This window comes from Capricornis sumatraensis, chromosome 7, assembly GCF_032405125.1.
Source record: "Capricornis sumatraensis isolate serow.1 chromosome 7, serow.2, whole genome shotgun sequence".
In the NCBI taxonomy this organism is placed as follows: Eukaryota; Metazoa; Chordata; class Mammalia; order Artiodactyla; family Bovidae; genus Capricornis; species Capricornis sumatraensis.
The window spans coordinates 26,919,317-26,937,983 of record NC_091075.1 but is presented as its reverse complement, the minus strand read 5'-3'; the positions used below and the strand labels follow the sequence as shown (position 1 = coordinate 26,937,983).

General features: G+C 39.1%; 1 protein-coding gene across 4 annotated transcripts in view; it reads right to left on the bottom strand.

The window, feature by feature from the left end:
• The window catches only part of EMCN (endomucin), a 128,060-nt gene that overhangs the window by 67,954 nt on the left and 41,439 nt on the right, over positions 1–18,667 (bottom strand). For all 4 annotated transcript variants that reach the window (XM_068975434.1, XM_068975436.1, XM_068975435.1 and 1 more), the window contains exon 2: positions 12,950–13,069. In XM_068975434.1, coding sequence (XP_068831535.1) covers positions 12,950–13,069 — 120 coding nt within the window. The remainder of the gene's footprint in view (positions 1–12,949; positions 13,070–18,667) is intronic.

The following is an 18,667-nucleotide window of genomic DNA, read 5'->3' as shown; positions in this document are numbered from 1 at the left end:
CTCTAGTCTTTCCCATTCTATTGTTTTCCTCTATTTCTTTGCACTGATCACTAAGGAAGGCTTTCTTATCTCTCCTTGCTATTCTTTGGAACTCTGTACTCAAATGGATATATCTTTCATTTTCTCCTTTGCCTATCACTTCTCTTCCTTACAAAGCTATTTGTAAGGCCTCTTCAGACAACCATTTTGCCTTTTTACACTTCTTTTTCTTTGGGGTGGTCTTGATCTCTGCCTCCTGAACAATGTCACGAACCTCTGTCCATAGTTCTTCAGGCATTCTGTCTATCAGATCTAGTCCTTTGAATCTATTTCTCACTTACACTATATAATCATAAGGAATTTCATTTATGTCATACCTGAATGGTCTAGTGGTTTTCCCTACTTTCTTCATAAGTCTGAATTTGGCAATAAGGAGTTCATGATCGGAGCCACAGTCAACTCCCGGTCTTGTTTTTGCTGACTGTATAGAGCTTTTCCATCTTTGGCTGCAAAGAATATAATCAGTCTGATTTCAGTGTTGACCATCTGGTGATGTCCATGTGTAGAGTCTTCTCCTGTGTTGTTGGAAGAGGGTGTTTGCTATGACCAGTGCGTTCTCTTGGCAAAACTCTATTATCCTTTGCCCTGCTTCATTCTGTATTCCAAAGCCAAATTTACCTGTTACTCCAGGTATTTCTTGACTTCCTACTTTTGCATTTCAGTCCCCTATAGTGAAAAGGACATTTTTTGGGGGGTGTTAGTTCTAGAAGTTCTTGTAGGTCTGCATAGAACAGTTCAACTTTAGCTTCTTCAGCATTACTGGTCAGAGCATAGACTCGGATTACTGTGATAATGAATGGTTTGCCTTGGAAACGAACAGAGATCATTCTGTCGTTTTTGAGGTTGCATCCAAGTACTGCATTTCAGACTCTTTTGTTGATTATGAGGGCTACTCCACTTCTTCTAAGGGATTCTTGCCCACAGTGGTAGATAAAATGGTCATTTGAGTTAAATTCACCTATTCCAGTCCATTTTAGTTCACTGATTCCTAAAACGTTGATGCTCACTCTTGCTATCTCCTGTTTGACCACTTCCAATTTGCTTTTATCTAACATTCCAAATTCCTATGTAATATTGCTCTTTAAAGCACTGAACTTTATTTCCATCACCAGTCACATCCACAACTGTGTGTTGTTTTTTGCTTTTGGCTCTCTCTTCATTCTTTCTGGAGTTATTTCTCCACTGATCTCCAGTCACATATTGGGCACCTACCAACCTGGGGAGTTCATCATTCAGTGTCCTATCTTTTTGCCTTTTCATACTGTTCATGGGGTTCTCAAGGCAAGAATACTGAAGTGGTTTGCCATTCCCTTCTCCAGTGGATCACGTTTTGTCAGAACTCTCCACCATGAGCTGTCCATCTTTGGTAGCCCTACATGGCATGGCTCATAGTTTCACTGAGTTAGGCAAGGCTATGGTCCATGTAATCAGACTGATTAGTTTTCTGTGATTGTGGTTTTCAGTCTGGCTGCCCTTTGATGGAGAAGGATAGGCTTATGGAAGCTTCCTGAAGGGAGAGACTGAGTGTGGGGGAAACTGGGTCTTGTTCTGATGGGTGGGGCCATGCTCAATAAATCTTTAATCAAATTTTCTGTTGATGGGTGGGCTGTGTTCCCTCCCTGTTATTTACCTTGGGCCAAACTATGGTGGAGGTAATGAAGATAATGGTGACCTCCTTCAAAAGGTCCCATCAATGCATTGCTACAGTCAGTGCCCCCAGCCACTGCTGACCCACGTCTCCACTGGAGACTCCTGGAAACCCATGGGGAAGTCTGGGGTCAGTCTTTTGTAGGGTCACTGCTCCTTTCTCCTGGGTCCTGGTGCACACAAGGTTTGTGCTCTCCAAGAATCTGTTTCCCAGTCTTGTGTAAGTTCTGGCAGTTCTATGGCGGAGTTAATGGTGGCCTTCTCCAAGAGGGCTTATGCCCTACCCAGGTCTGCTGCACCCAGAACCCATGCAACAGTCCACTGCTGACCCATACCTCTGCAGGAGACATTCAAACACAGTTCTGTCTCAGTCTCTGTGGGGTCTGGGTCCTGGTGTGCACAATGTTTGTTTGAGCCCTCTGAGCATCTCTGGTGGGTATGGGGTTTGATTCTAATCATGATTTCATCACTCCTACCATCTTGCTAGAGAATTTCCTTTGCCCTTGGACCTGGAGTATCTCCTGAAGGCAGAAGCAGAAGATAAAAGAAGAGGTGGCAAGAATACACAGAACTATACAAAAAGATCTTCATGACCCAGATAATCACGATGGTGTGATCATTCACCTAGAGCCAGATATCCTGGAATGTGTAGTCAAGTGGGCCTTAGGAAGCATCACTACAAACAAAGCTAGTGGAGGTGATGGAATTCCAGTTGAGCTATTTCAAATCCTAAAAGATGATGCTGTGAAAGTGTCGCACTCAATATGCCAGCAAATTTGGAAAATGCAGCAGTGGCCATAGGACTGGAAAAGGTCAGTTTTCATTCCAATCCCAAAGAAAGGCAATGCCAAAGAATGCTCAAACTACCGCACATTGCACTCACTCATCTCACATGCTAGCAAAGTAATGCTCAAAATTCTCCAAGCCAGGCTTCAACAGAATGTGAACTGAGTACTTCCAGATGTTCAAGCTGGATTTAGAAAAGGCAGAGGAACCAGAGATCAAATTACCAACATCTGTTGGATCATAAAAAAAAGCAAGAGAGTTTCAGAAAAACATCTATTTCTGCTTTATTGATTATACCAAAGCCTTTGGATGTGTGAATCACAACAAACTGTGAAAAACTCTTAGAGATGGGAATACCAGACCACCTCACCTGCCTCCTGCAGGTCAGGAACCAAAAGTTAGAACTGGACATGGAACAACAGACTGGTTCCAAATCAGGAAAGGAGTACATCAAGGTGGTATATTGTCATCCTTCTTATTTAACTTATATGCAGAGTACATCATGAGAAACGCTGGGCTGGGTGAAGCACAAGCTGAAATCAAGACTGCTGGGAGAAATATCAATAACCTGGAAGAAAACAAAGAAGAGCTAAAAAGCATCTAGATGAAAGCGAAAGAGGAGAGTGAAAAAGTTGGCTTGAAACTCAACATTCAGAAAACTAAGATCATGGCATCTGGTCCCATCACTTCATGGCAAATAGATGGGGAAGCAGTGGAAGCAGTGTGAGACTTTATTATTTGGGGCTCCAAAACCACTTCAGATGGTGATTGCAGCCATGAAATTAAAAGATGTTTGCTTCTTGGAAGAAAAGCTATGACCAATATAGACAGCATATTCAAAAGCAGAGACATTACTTTGCCAACAAAGGTCTGTCTAGTCAAAACTATGGTTTTTTCCAGTAGTCATGTATGGATGTGAGAGTTGGACTATAAAGAAAGCTGAGTGCTGAAGAACTGATGCTTTTGAACTGTGGTGTTGGAGATTCTTGAGAGTCACTTGGACAGCAAGGAGATCCAACCAGTTCATCCTAAAGGAAATCAGTCCTGAATATTCATTGGAAGGACTGATGCTGAAGCTGTCCAATACTTCGACCACCTGATGAGAAGAACTGACTCCTTGGTAAAGAACCTGATACTGGGAAGGATTGAAGGCAGGAGGAGAAGGGGATGACAGAGGATGAGGTGGTTGGATGGCATCCCCAACTCAATGGACATGAGTTTGAGTAAGCTCCGGGAGTTGGTGATGGACAAGGAAGCCTGGCATGCTGCAGTCCATGGGGTCACAAAAAGTTGGACATGACTGAGCGACTGAACTGAACTGAAACTTTTGTGTAGCTTTACTTTTTCCATTTCCCATTTTTGTCCACCTTAAGGAATATAATTACTGAATGCTTAGGTGGCCCAGTAAATGCACACACACACACACACACACACATACACACACACACACATTTCAGCCACATTTTTGTATAACAGGCCTCCAAAGCAGATCTGTATTGCAGATTGTTACCTGGGTATGTTGAAACATGCAAAAAAAGTTGTAAAAGTAAATGATTTAAAATCATTTTATTTTTCCTAGTGAGAAAAACTACTTGGTCAATAGGACCTAGGAGTAATATGATTTTTTTCTCCAAAATAACATCTAATTTTATTGACTTAGTTGTGACTTTGAAACTTCTAATAACCATAAATAATAAAAGAATCTGAAAACTCATGTAATTAATTTTTTTCATTTATGAAATATTGAACTCCCACTCTGTTCAAGGCCATCTTTGGAGGGCAGTATCTAACTCTTAAGTCATTTTGGTTTTTTCCGTGCTCCTCCTCCCACTCCCTGCAGCCACCACATGCTCCAGCTGGCCCTTAGTCATCTTTGTAACCTATGTTACCATGAAGAACAATTCCTGGCACAGAGTAGGCATGTAGTAAATGCTGTTTCAGGGAAGATGGCACTCATACAGGATAGAGGGACCAACCAAAGGATAAAGATCTTTAAGCAGTGAACACAACTGACTGGTTTGCTACTCATAATAGCATTCCCTTTTTTCTTAAAGCATGTTAGAATGTCTTTGTGAATAGGGCACAGGCTCTACTTTTACTATGTGACATTTATAAAATCTTGCTTCTTATATATATATGCATGATGTGTTTGAGGGAGGAACTATTTAGCTCTGCACAGTTTACGTGATACTTTAAAACCCTGGTCCAGCCTAAGTTTTCAAGGGTAAGCTGGCTGGAGCTGTATACTGGAATACAGGAGGGAACCATAAGAGGAAGATAAGATCTTTGGAGGGTTGCTGAGGACAAACACCTCTAAGCAGGTGGTGAAGGTTTGGTTTATTGCTCACTCCTCTTTCTTCACTGCTTATTAGGGAATATAGGTTATTCTAGTAACAGAAACGGAGAAGGCACTGGCACCCCACTCCAGTACTCCTGCTTGGAAAACCCCATGGGTAGAGGAGCCTGGTGGGCTGCAGTCCATGGGGTCGCGAAGAGTCAGACCCTACTGAGTGAATTCACTTTCACTTTTCACTTTCAGGCATTGGAGAGGGCAAGGGCAACCCACTCCAGTGTTCTTGCCTGGAGAATCCCAGGGACGGGGGAGCCTGGTGGGCTGCCGTCTATGGGGTTGCACAGAATCGGACACGACTGAAGCGACTTAGCAGCAGCAGCAGCAACTGAAAGTGACTGTAATAGGCAGATTCTGTGTGTTATAATGTGGAGAGCAATTGAGACTATCTAAAATTTTTCTACACTCAATATGTGGTTATATCTAAAAGAAGAAACCAACAACAGAAATGTTATCGCTGAAAGTTAGGTTTGAGATTTTGCATTGTCCACTCACATGATCCCAATACCTTAAGGTAAAGATTTTTTGTTTGTGTGTTTTTTAAGGTAAAGATGTTAAAAATATAAATTAAGTGTCCCCTCCAATCAAACATAGTGCCTTTGTTTTCACCTCATCACTATTCTTGGTCCCAATAATAATGTTAATTAAATTCTTACCATAAATAATAAGGGAATCTACAAACTCCTGTAATTAATTTTTACATAATGATTATCATTGTGCCATTATGTTTTATTGGCATATATTTCATTTACTGCTTGAAAATCAAAGACACAGAGATGATAACAGAAAATAATTAGGACACATAATGGCAAATAGAAAAAATGTGTATCATCTTTGAGTTTCTGAAGTTCTGGGTCCTTTTCTTTTATACCTATCATGTTTGACAGTGAGAAGAGATGGAACAAATTTGAGTTTTGGCCCAAGTATTCATCAGAAATCTATTTGGCTCTGTTTCATCTTGGTCTTTAGAAAATAGAAGAGTTAAGTGGTTGTACATTTCTGATGTTCCTGGGACTTGTGTGTGAACAGTGATCTTGTGATGATGCTGATGATCTCTATATATGGTCACTGTAACAATTTCCATAACACAAAAAGGGTTAGTGTATTTTAGATTTATTATTAATGTATAAATATTCATTTTCAAATATGGGTAAGCATTTTAGTAAAATTTTTTCCATGTACTAAAAATGTTAAAATTCTGAAGTACAAATGCATCTTTATTATTGCAAAATTAAAGTGTTGCAATATCTAATGAAGATGTTATGTCTGTCAATTATATGCACAAAATTAATAATACTATATAATAGTAAACCAAAGAAATAGACTGAATTTAATATGAACATTAACACATTATATTTATTTTGGGGGCTTCCCAGATGGCTCAGTGGGTAAAGAATCTGCCTGCAGTGCAGAAGATGCAAGAGACATGGGTTTGATCCCTGGGTCAGGAAGATTCCCTGGAAGATCCCCTGGAGGAAGACATGGCAACCCACTCCAGTATTCTTGCCTGGAGAATTCAATGGACAGAGAAGCCTGGTCAGCTACAGTCCACAAGGTAGCAAAGAGTCAGACACGACTGAAATGACTTAACACGCATAGCTATATATATCTTTTAGGGATACATCAATTTGAGTCAACAAATGTTTATAAAAGATTAAATCATAAGAATATAATTCTACTCTGTGAAAAGTGGTTTAGTAAAGTATCATTCATAATATTTTCCAAAATAACCTTTTAGAGTTGTGTTTAATTCCATTTAGAACACAAGAGTTTTAAGAAAGTGTCTAATTTTGGAACATGTCATAACTTGTGAAGATAAACTACAAGCAAAATGTCACCTTTACTACTTTGAAATTTTATAAAAAGGGGGAAAAAAAAAGTAACAGAGATATCCCAAGTAGTTCAAGTTAAATTCAAACTTCACAAAGAATACAAAGACAATGGATAAAAGAGAAAGATATGGAGAAAAATGTGGCCCCCAAGCCTATTTTTCCCCATTAATCATATAAGAAAATTTACAAGAATGCATTTTAAAAGTCTTCCTTATAGTTTTATCTTTGTTTCTAGAGTGAAAGTGCATCTTAAACACCACCACAACTGGCCTCCTATAGGGAAGAAATGGCCAAAAATCCCTGGTCTCTCTACTGACCTCAATTAAAACTGAATGTCTATTTAGTATCAAAAATGTGAAGTATCTGTGCTGAGAAGTTTTATTTCTGCATTATGATTTAGCTTGTTAAAATATCTGCCTATAAAGTGTTTTTAAAATGTTGAATAATAGTTATATTTTAATAATGAAATTGCAGGTGTATTTTTAAAATTTCCTTTTATAATGATGATATTCAGTGTTGACCAAATGTTGATTTTAACCCTGGCCATTTGGCCTTTGAATGAAACGGGCAGAGCATGTGATACACATCTAGAAATAGATCAAATCCCATCTCTCTAATTGAGTAAACTTCTGAAAACAAGCCTGCTCTGGGCAAAGCTCTCTCAGCACCTGAGCCACCGTGACTACTTCACTGCAAGGATTCCTATCTTGGCTGCACATTTTCCATTTTTCTAATGATAGAATTTCTGCCATTGTCATAAGGAAGAAAATGTATGTATTTTAGATAAATATGAACATTTAAATTAACTATCTTTTGACCTTTAAGAAGAAAATCTGATGGGGACAACTTAAAATGAAAATAAAAATGTTTCTCCATGTTGTATTTTTTGGTAAATCCTCTATGTCTAAAATGACCTTGATGGCCATGAGGAATGGGGAATAAAAATAATTTCACTATAGATATACTTTTTATGGTATTATTATATAATTTAAAAGTGGTTACTTTGAAGAATGAGACAACATATATAACTCCTCACAAGCCTGAAAAGAGAAAGCCATATATCCTGATACACTGGTTAGAATATGAGAATTTGAGGCAAATTTTCCATGGTCTTCTTTGTTGTTGTTTAGTCACTAAGTTGTGTCCCACTCTTTGAGACTTCATGGACTGTAGTATGCCAGGCTTCTCTGTCCTCCCCTAGTTACCAAAGTTTGCTCAAATTCATGTCCACTGAGTCAGGGATGCTATCTAACCATCTCATCCTCTGCTGCCCCCTGCTCCATTTGCCTTCAATCTTTCCTAGCATCAGAGTCTTTTCCAATGAGTTAGCTCTTCACATCAGATGGCCAAAATATTGGTGCTTCAGCTTCAGCATCAGTCCTTCCAATGTATATTCCTCACCTGTGTATTAAGTATATTGTTTTTAGGAACACAGGCAATATCAATATATTAAGTCCAACTAACTTATGCCTTTAATATATAAGTGGTGATCAAGTAAATCAGATAAGAAAGTTCCTTTCTCTTCTCCACTCTTGTTCCTTCATTTTCCTTCATCTGCAATGGACCCCTAGCTGCCTGATGTCTTCACCCATCTCTTCCACCATGCCAGACTTTGTTTCTCATCCTGGATCCCAGTAGTTTGTGGACAGCAGAATTTGTCTTCCCTTTTTCATCTCTTCTCCACCATTATTCTTTCAGCTGGTTTCTTCAGAGACCCCAGAATGTACTCATTTCCTTCTTTCTCCAACTGTTCTATTAGATTTTAGCTCTTAAAGCCCTTTGAAATGGATTTTAAATGATACTAGATAGAGTGCCTGATGAACTATGGAATGAGGTTCATGACATTGTACAGGAGACAGGGATCAAGACCATCTCCATGGAAAAGAAATGCAAAAAAGCAAAACGGCTGTCCGGGAAGGCCTTACAAATAGCTGTGAAAAGAAGAGAGGCAAAAGCAAAGGAGAAAAGGAAAGATATAAGCATCTGAATGCAGAGTTCCAAAGAATAGCAAGAAGAGATAAGAAAGCCTTCTTCAGCGATCAATGCAAAGAAATAGAGGCAAACAACAGAATGGGAAAGACTAGAGATCTCTTCAAGAAAATTAGAGATACCAAGGGAACATATCATGCAAAGATGGGCTCGATAAAGGACAGAAATGGTCTGGACTTAACAGAAGCAGAAGATATTAAGAAGAGGTGGCAAGAATACACAGAAGAACTGTACAAAAAGATCTTCACGACCCAGATAATCATGATGGTGTGATCGCTAATCTAGAGCTAGACATCTTGGAATGTGAAGTCAAGTGGGCCTTAGAAAGCATCACTACGAACAAAGCTAGTGGAGGTGATGGAATTTCAGTTGAGCTGTTTCAAATCCTGAAAGATGATGCTGTGAAAGTGCTGCACTCAATATGCCAGCACATTTGGAAAACTCAGCAGTGGCCACAGGACTGGAAAAGGTCAGTTTTCATTCCAATCCCAAAGAAAGGCAATGCCAAAGAATGCTCAAACTACCACACAATAGCACTCATCTCACACGCTAGTAAAGTAATGCTCAAAATTCTCCAAGCCAGTCTTCAGCAATATGTGAACCATGAACTCCCTGATGTTCAAGCTGGTTTTAGAAAAGGCAGAGGAACCAGAGATCAAATTGCCAACATCTGCTGGATCATGGAAAAAGCAAGAGAGTTCCAGAAAAACATCTATTTCTGCTTTATTGACTATGCCAAAGCCTTAGACTGTGTGGATCACAATCAACTGTGGAAAATTCTGAAAGAGATGGGGATACCAGACCACCTAACCTGCCTCTTGAGAAATCTGTATGCAGGTCAGGAAGCAACAGTTAGAACTGGACATGGAACAACAGACTGGTTCCAAATAGGAAAAGGAGTACGTCAAGGCTGTATATTGTCACCCTGTTTATTTAACTTCTATGCAGAGTACATCATGAGAAAGGCTGTACTGGAAGAAACACAAGTTGGAATCAAGATTGCCGGGAGAAATATCAATAATCTCAGGTAGGCAGATGAGATGACCCTTATGGCGGAAAGTAAAGAGGAACTAAAAAGCCTCTTGATGAAAGTGAAAGAGGAGAGTGAAAAAGTTGGCTTAAAGCTCAACATTCAGAAAACGAAGATCATGGCATCTGGTCCCATCACTTCATGGGAAATAGATGGGGAAACAGTGGAAACAGTGTCAGACTTTATTTTTTGGGGCTCCAAAATCACTGCAGATGGTGACTGCAGCCATGAAATTAAAAGACTCTTACTCCTTGGAAGAAAAATTATGGCCAACCTAGATAGTATATTCAAGAGCAGAGACATTACTTTGCCGACTAAGGTCCGTCTAGTCAAGGCTATGGTTTTTCTTGTGGTCATGTATGGATGTGAGAGTTGGACTGTGAAGAAGGCTGAGCACCAAAGAATTGATGCTTTTGAAGTGTGGTGTTGGAGAAGACTCTTGAGAGTCCCTTGGACTGCAAGGAGATCCAACCAGTCCATTCTGAAGGAAATCAACCCTGGGATTTCTTTGGAAGGAATGATGCTAAAGCTGAAACTCCAGTATTTTGGCCACCTCATGAGAAGAGTTGACTCATTGGAAAAGACTCTGATGCTGGGAGGGATTGGGGGCAGGAAGAGAAGGGGACGACAGAGGATGAGATGGCTGGATGGCATCACGGACTCGATGGACGTGAGTCTGAGTGAACTCCGGGAGATGGTGATGAACAGGGAGGCCTGGCGTGCTGCGACTCATGGGGTCGCAAAGAGTCGGACACGACTGAGTGAATCAACTGAACAGAACTGAATTCATTAGTATTAATTTGGGAAATTTGATAATGACACTGTAGCTTTGTAATAAATGTTCTTATTGTTTTGATGCACTCTTAGTGTGCAGAGGTAAAATGGCATATAGTTTGAATTGCCTTCAAAATATCCAAAAGCAAAATACAAAGAGAGAGAGAGAGAGAGAATAAAGGAAGGAAAGAAACAGGAAGAAAGGAAAAGAGGGAGTTACAAAGCAGGAAAGAGGGAAAGAAGAGATGGTGGGAGGATGGAATGAAGGAGAAAGAAAAAGAAAAATGAAGCAAATGGGGAAAAAGCTTGATGATTATTGATTCTGAGAGATGAATTAGAGTATTCTTTATTTGTAGGTGCATATGGACATCTTTATAATAAAATTTTTTAAAAAGAAAAACTCTTATTGTCTATTACCATTTTCATAATTGGATGTGAATAATTTAAAACTTACTTGGACAACTTTTGAAAAACAGGCAGATTAGTTTAGTTTTTATTACATGGGCAATATAAAGCAGTAAAAATGTCCCTCATCAGGAATTAGGAGAAATGTGTGTGTGTGTGTGTGTGTGTGTGCACGCGCGAGCACATGATTTCAAATGTTCTATCAAGTGTCCCTCAACAGGAGCCGCCAAAGGTAAAGTTGATGTAAAGCTCTCCCCCATTATGTTTCACATGAGTAGGTATAGAGTTTCTCTTTCAAGTGAAAAAGGTAAGGTGAATTCTTGGTATCAAAAATTACAACTCTGGATTCTTTCAGTGAAACCTCCACCTCCACCCTTTCATGATCACTTACCATAGTGGTCAGGACTTGTGTTATTATTTAGACAGTGTTATTCATCATAGACCATTGTAGGCAAGCTAGGGCTCTTCCCACTTAGAGAGTATATGTCCCCAGTAGTTACCAGAAAACCTGTGGAACTTTAACTCTTTGGGGCTTCATGCAACATCTGCACTTACCTTCTCTGTTTTCTGGTTCTTTTGGGGGGATATTATTGATTACAAGGGCTTTCCTGGTGACTCAGATGGTAAAGAATCTGTCTGCAATATGAGAGATGCAGGTTTGATCCTTGGGTCAGGAAGATCCCCTGGAGAAGGGAATGGCTACCCACTCCAGTATTCTAGCCTGGAGAATTCCATGGACAGAGGAATCTGGCAGGGTACAGTCCATGGCATTGCAAAGAATTGGATATGACTGAGTGACTAATATTTTCACACTATTGCTTGCAAAAGTAATATATTTTATCAAAATCAAACAATTTTAAGCAAAGGACTCATTTGGCAACTCAGAGAGATTGAAGGGAGATAAAGATTATATATATATAATATTATATTTTATTATATATATCTTTATATAAAAATATGCACATCTATATATATGGAGAGAGAGACATGCTTTGTAAAAATTAAAATAAAAAATGAAATAATTCAGCCTGTGGAGTGTTGGTTGAAGGCCTCATGGTCCCTGGCTCCCTGGCTGTCATTTAGAGTTTCCCTAAGTTGGTAATGCAGACTGTACCACATTTTGAGAATAAATCCCCTGTGCTGCCCTCAATGTGTAATGTAATACTTTCTCTTGGTTCAGTAAAGAAGTTCTAAGGGTTGGTTTGGTTTCACATTAGAATTAGACAGTTTGGAAACAATGAACTATAACACAGTACCCCTTTTCTCTTGAGTATCAGCATCACACTCAAGTCCAGTGAACTAGCCCTTATCAATCCTCCGTATGTCTTAGAATGGAAGTTAAATGAGGAATATGAGGGCAAGAAAGACAGCAGTGGAGATTTCTGTTTATTAGGGTACATGATTTTTAGGTCTTTCTGTGACCTTAGCATGATAACTATATTTCTGCCCATAGGAAATCAACAAACATTTCTATTTCCCCTGCTCCACTGTTTACTGGACCTGAATGATATGCCTCATTTTATGTTTTCTTCAGGATGGACAATGCATTATGTGCTGGGTTAATGATCTCTTGAGTTTTTAACTGAATGATCCTAATGGCTCACTTTATTTTTCATGGATGATAAGGTAATTTTCTTTAATATCAAGAGCCATAAAACATGATACAGGTGTCACTCAGTCCAGTAGCCATAATGATGACCCTGCTACTGAAATGTACTGATCATATCTATTATCATCCCAGAGTAACTAATAAAATCAATCTGTTATTAATACAGTTCCATCATGTTAGCTGTGCTGCTCAAGTCTGGAACTAGAATAGTTAGAAAGATATTTTTGTGACTGAGAAATGATGATTTATCTTGTCTAAAAATAAACTTTGTATGCATAACCCTCACAATAAGATCATTCTCAAAAAAGAAGTCCACTATGATCTCAGGGCTTTGTATTAAATTCAAAATAACACATACATTTCGAAATAGGGAAATAACCCAGATTTTCTTACCAAAGATACAAGATTCCCAAATAATTTTCCTATGATTAAATTATATGGATGATAATTTTTTTGTTAGAGTAAATTTCACGAAAAATTAATCCTACCTTCAGTAGATATTTCACCAGTTGATTTCTCATCATTTGGTGATGTTGTGGTATTTATTGTTGGTGAAATGGTAGTTACTTTAGACGTTGTTGATAGTGGAGTGTTTGCAGTTGGGGTTTCTGAAAAAAATAAATTGTGTTAAAGTAGTTTCATTAAAATTTACACTTATTTTGCTGAGAAACATTCTAGTATATTTAAACAAAATAAACTGTATGTATGGTTTTGGAATTAATTTTCTAATGGTAAAAGAATTCAACCTTCAGTTCAGTATTCATTCATTCACTCCATCAGCCTTTCACCAATGGCATGAATTTTTAAGATGATTGCAGGAGAGGTCTGTGGTTCTGAAAGAAAATAATATCTTACAAAACTAGTGAGGAATACATGTGTAAGTTTGACAATTAAGCCAACTAAAGTAACATTGTCAGGTGAAATAATTAAATACTCTCTGGGCAGTGTTTACCAAGTTTTTTTATAGCAAGTTATTGTTCAGTTCAGTTCAGTCGCTCAGTCATGTCTGACTCTTTGCGACCCCTGAAACGCAGCACGCCAGGCCTCCCTGTCCATCACCAACTCCCGGAGTTCACTCAGACTCACGTCCATTGAGTCAGGGATGCCATCCAGCCATCTCATCCTCTGTCGTCCCCTTCTCCTCCTGCCCCCAATCCCTCCCAGCATCAGAGTCTTTTCCAATGAGTCAACACTTCACATGAGGTGGCCAAAGTACTGGAGTTTCAGCTTTAGCATCAGTCCTTCCAAAGAAATCCCAGGGCTGATCTCATTCAGAATAGACTGGTTGGATCTCCTTGCAGTCCAAGGGACTCTCAAGAGTCTTCTCCAACACCACAGTTCAAAAGCATCAATTCTTTGGTGCTCAGCCTTCTTCACAGTCCAACTCTCACATCCATACATGACCACTGGAAAAACCATAGCCTTGACTAGATGGACCTTTGTTGCTAAAGTAATGTCTCTGCTTTTGAATATATTATCTAGGTTGGTCATAACTTTTCTTCCAAGGAGTAAGAGTCTTAAAAATTTCGTGGCTGTAGTCACCATCTGCAGTGATTTTGGAGCCCCAAAAAATAAAGTCTGACACTGTTTCCACTGTTTCCCCATCTATTTCCCATGAAGTGATGGGACCAGATGCCATGATCTTCGTTTTCTGAATGTTGAGCTTTAAGCCAACTTTTTCGCTCTCCTCTTTCACTTTCATCAAGAGGCTTTTTAGTTCCTCTTCACTTTCTGCCATAAGGGTGGTGTCATCTGCACATCTGAGGTTATTGATATTTCTCCTGGCAATCTTGATTCCTGATTGTGCTTCTTCCACCCCAGCATTTCTCATGATGTACTCTGCATAGAAGTTAAATAAACAGGGTGACAATATGCAGCCTTGACATACTCCTTTTCCTATTTGGAACCAGTCTGTTGTTCCATGTCCAGTTCTAACTGTTGCTTCCTGACCTGCATACAGATTTCTCAAGAGGCAGGTTAGGTGGTCTGGTATCCCCATCTCTTTCAGAATTTTCCACGGTTTATTGTGATCCACGCAGTCGAAGGCTTTGGCATAGTCAATAAAGTAGAAATAGATGTTTTTCTGCAACTCTTGCTTTTTCCATGATCCAGTAGATGTTGGCAATTTGATCTCTGGTTCCTCTGCCTTTTCTAAAACCAGCTTGAACATCAGGGAGTTCACGGTTCACGTATTGCTGAAGCCTGGCTTGGAGAATTTTGAGCATTACTTTACTAGTATGTGAGATAAGTGAGTGCAATTATGCAGTAGTTTGAGTATTCTTTGGCATTCCGTTTCTTTGGGATTGTAATGAAAACTGACCTTTTCCAGTCCTGTGGCCACTGCTGAGTTTTCCAAATGTGCTGGCATATTGAGTGCAGCACTTTCACAGCATCATCTTTCAGGATTTGAAACAGCTCAACTGAAATTCCATCACCTCCACTAGCTTTGATCGTAGTGATGCTTTCTAAGGCCCATTTGACTTCACATTCCAGGATGTCTGGCTCTAGGTGAGTGATCACACCATCATGATTATCTGGATTGTGAAGATCTTTTTTGTACAGTTCTTCTGTGTATTCTTGCCACCTCTTCTTAATATCTTCTGCTTCTGTTAAGTCCAGACCATTTTTTTCCTTTATCGAGCCCATCTTTGCATGAAATGTTCCCTTGGTATCTCTAATTTTCTTGAAGAGATCTCTAGTCTTTCCCATTCTGTTGTTTGCCTCTATTTCTTTGCATTGATCACTGAAGAAGGCTTTCTTATCTCTTCTTGCTATTCTTTGGAACTCTGCATTCAGATGCTTCTATCTTTCCTTTTCTCCTTTGCTTTTCACTTCTCTTCTTTTCACAGCTATTTGTAAGGCCTCCCCAGACAGCCATTTTGCTTTTTTTCCATTTCTTTTCAATGGGGATGGTCTTTATCCCTGTCTCCTGTACAATATCATAAACCTCAATCCATAGTTCATCAGGCACTCTTATCTATCAGATCTAGTCCCTTAAATCTATTTCTAACTTCCATTGTATAATAATAAGGGATTTGATTTAGGTCATACCTGAATGGTGTAGTGGTTTTCCCTACTTTCTTCAATTTAAGTCTGAATTTGGTAATAAGGAGCTCATGATCTGAGCCACAGTCAGCTCCTGGTCTTATTTTTGCTGACTGTATAGAGCTTCTCCATCTTTGGCTGCAAAGAATATAATCAATCTGATTTCGGTGTTGACCATCTGGTGATGCCCATGTGTAGAGTCTTCTCTTGTGTAGTTGGAAGAGGGTGTTTGCTATGACCAGTGCATTTTCTTGGCAAAACTCTATTAGTCTTTGCCCTGCTTCATTCCATATTCTAAGGCCAAATTTGCCTGTTACTCCAGGTGTTTCTTGACTTCCTACTTTTGCATTCCAATCCCCTAGAATGAAAAGGATATCTTTTTGGGGTGTTAGTTCTAAAAGGTCTTGTAGGTCTTCATAGAACCATTCCACTTCAGCTTCTTCGGCATTACTGGTTGGGGCATAGACTTGGATTACTGTAATATTGAATGGTTCGCCTTGGAAATGAACAGAGATCATTCTGTCATTTTTGAAATTGCATCCAAGTACTGCATTTTGGACTCTTTTTTAATATTTTTAATCTATGTCAGCCTCAGAAAGTATTAAACAAGTTACATTTTTCATGGAGCAAAGGTGCAATGAGTTACAAGAAAGAACCAATTAGCTCAAAAGTCTGATGTGGTTAATTTTAATGCTACACTTATTTTTCTTACTTTCCAACTATGTTAACTAACACACTCCCAGGTGCACAGTGGATAAGAGATATGGGAACTTAGCAACAAGCATTGGCCCAGTAATGAAATCCTACACCAGCACTACTCTAATAACTTTTAACTCTTTAAAAGGCTCTATGTTTTAGGCTTTCCGTGCCTCTCATAGTTGGGAGGCTGTAAATAATCATGTGCATAGTTGCAAGAGTCTGGATATACCTGCCAAGCAAGCTAGAATGCTAACAGAGGGATTTTGATTGGAAAATGTTCTTCTCATGTCCAGGAGACTTATTAGCTATAGCCCTAAGTTAATTTTTTCCAGAGAAAGGTGGTCAGGAATAGCCCCCTGTTAATGTCAGAGGAGTTGGTGAAAGTCATGAAATAGTAAAACAGACAGATTCTGGTTTTGGGGTAGATGCTCGAGAAAGCCTAGGGAGCCCGTTGAGTCCTGAAGCCTTGCTTAACAGTTCTCTTCCACATGACCTTGTCATGGGTGGGATCTCCCGTGGTGGCTCCCAGCATCAGACCTTGCTTCTAGCACCAGTCACATCCACAACTGGGTATTTTTTTTTTTTGGCTTTGGCTCCATCCTTTCATTCTTTCTGGAGTTATTGCTCCACTGATCTCCAGTAGCGTGTTGGGCATCTAGTGACCTGGGGAGTTCCTCTTTCAGTATCCTATCATTTTGCCTTTTCATACTGTTCATGGGGTTCTCAAGGCAAGAATACTGAAGTGGTTTGCCATTCCCTTCTCCAGTGGACCACATTCTGTCAGACCTCTCCACCATGACCTGCCTGTCTTGGGTGGCCCCATGTGCATGGCTTGGTTTCATTTAGTTAGAAAAGGCTGTGGTTTTAGTGTATTTAGTAAATACTAAAATCTTAGTACTAATTCATTTCTACCTGGGACATAGCATTCTCCTTTCTTTCTCTCCTCTCCCCCTTTTCTCTCTCTCTCTCTCTGTATATACATATACAGATATAGATAGATATATGTGTGTGTCTAACTATATATGTAAACTTATTGTCTCTTTGGAATATATTAGTAGACAATAGATTAAAAAATTCAACAACTGCTACAAGCCTAAATTCTTGGCACTAGAGCCACCATAAATCTGCCTTTTAAAATGATTTATTTCTCTCAGTTGTAATAGTCAAAAGCACAGAAGTGAAGACAGTACAATGTTATATATATTATATATTTATTTTTAATAATTATCTTTGGCAATAGAAAGTCACTGTCTTACAAAAACTCTTAAAATGCCCACTGCAATATTATTTTTTAAAGTGAAGCATGTATGACTTCTCCGTGATCTATGGAAAGATTAGTTTCACACAATATTATTGTAATTTTTTAACATTTATACAAGCATATGGGGTTTCCCAGGTGGTGCAGTGGTAAATAATCTGCCTGCCAATGAAGGAGACACAAGAGGTGTGAGTTTGATCCCTGGGTCAGGAAGATTCCCCTGGAGAGGGAAATGGCAACCCACTCCAGTATTCTTGCCTTGAAGATCCCATGGGCAGAAGAGCCTGGTGGGCTACGGTCCATGGGGTCGCAAAGAGTCAGACACAAGTGAGCACACATACACACAAACATACAATCATACAAGTGGATCCAAGGAGTTCAAACACATGTTGTTCAAAGGTCAGTTGTATACAGAGTCAGAGAAACACACGTTGATAAGAAGGTGGACTCTGAATAACAAAAACTTACGTTCAAACTCCAGTCAAACTGGGTATGTCATTACAGTCAATGCATATCCTTCATAGAACTTGTCAAATTTAAATTTAAATTTCATTCAAAATTTTCCTCTTTGAATTTGAGGAAAAAACAATAATCTTGAAAGTCAGTGAAAAGCAATATTTGAGATGTCACGAGATAAGAGCGTTCTTCCTGTTTCGTTTTATAGGTTTGAGGGGCTTGGGATTGTTAGTGCTTAGCTCTGACTTTGTTTACAAAGAGCTCACAGAAATTGCTTGACATATTCAGCATATACTGGCATGCTCAGACAGGAACAACAACACTGCCTTTTCACAGGCTTTACCGAAACCAAATCAAAGCTTTTTTCACCTCTGGAGATACATCCACACCCTTGGTCTTACGACCCTCCCCTCCTGCTGTGCAGTTTCTAGCAGATAAAAGGAACATAGCACATAAGAAGTTACCTTTGCTCTATTCATTAGTCACTTTGTTTTTGCTATCTTTCTTTTTGTCTTAGAGTCCATGATATAATACTAATTTCTAAGTTTAAATTGAGATTGAAGAAGTTATTCAAAGAAGCATATACTACTTGGATGGGAATTTCATCTGTAAATAGCTTGAATGATTTCTCTCTTTGACTTGCTAAATAGAAAACAACCTTAATTTCTGAGTATAATACACAACTCCAGAGATATTTTTCATATTTCTTTTTTCCCTTCCTTACTTCATTCTTTCCTTCTTTCCTTTT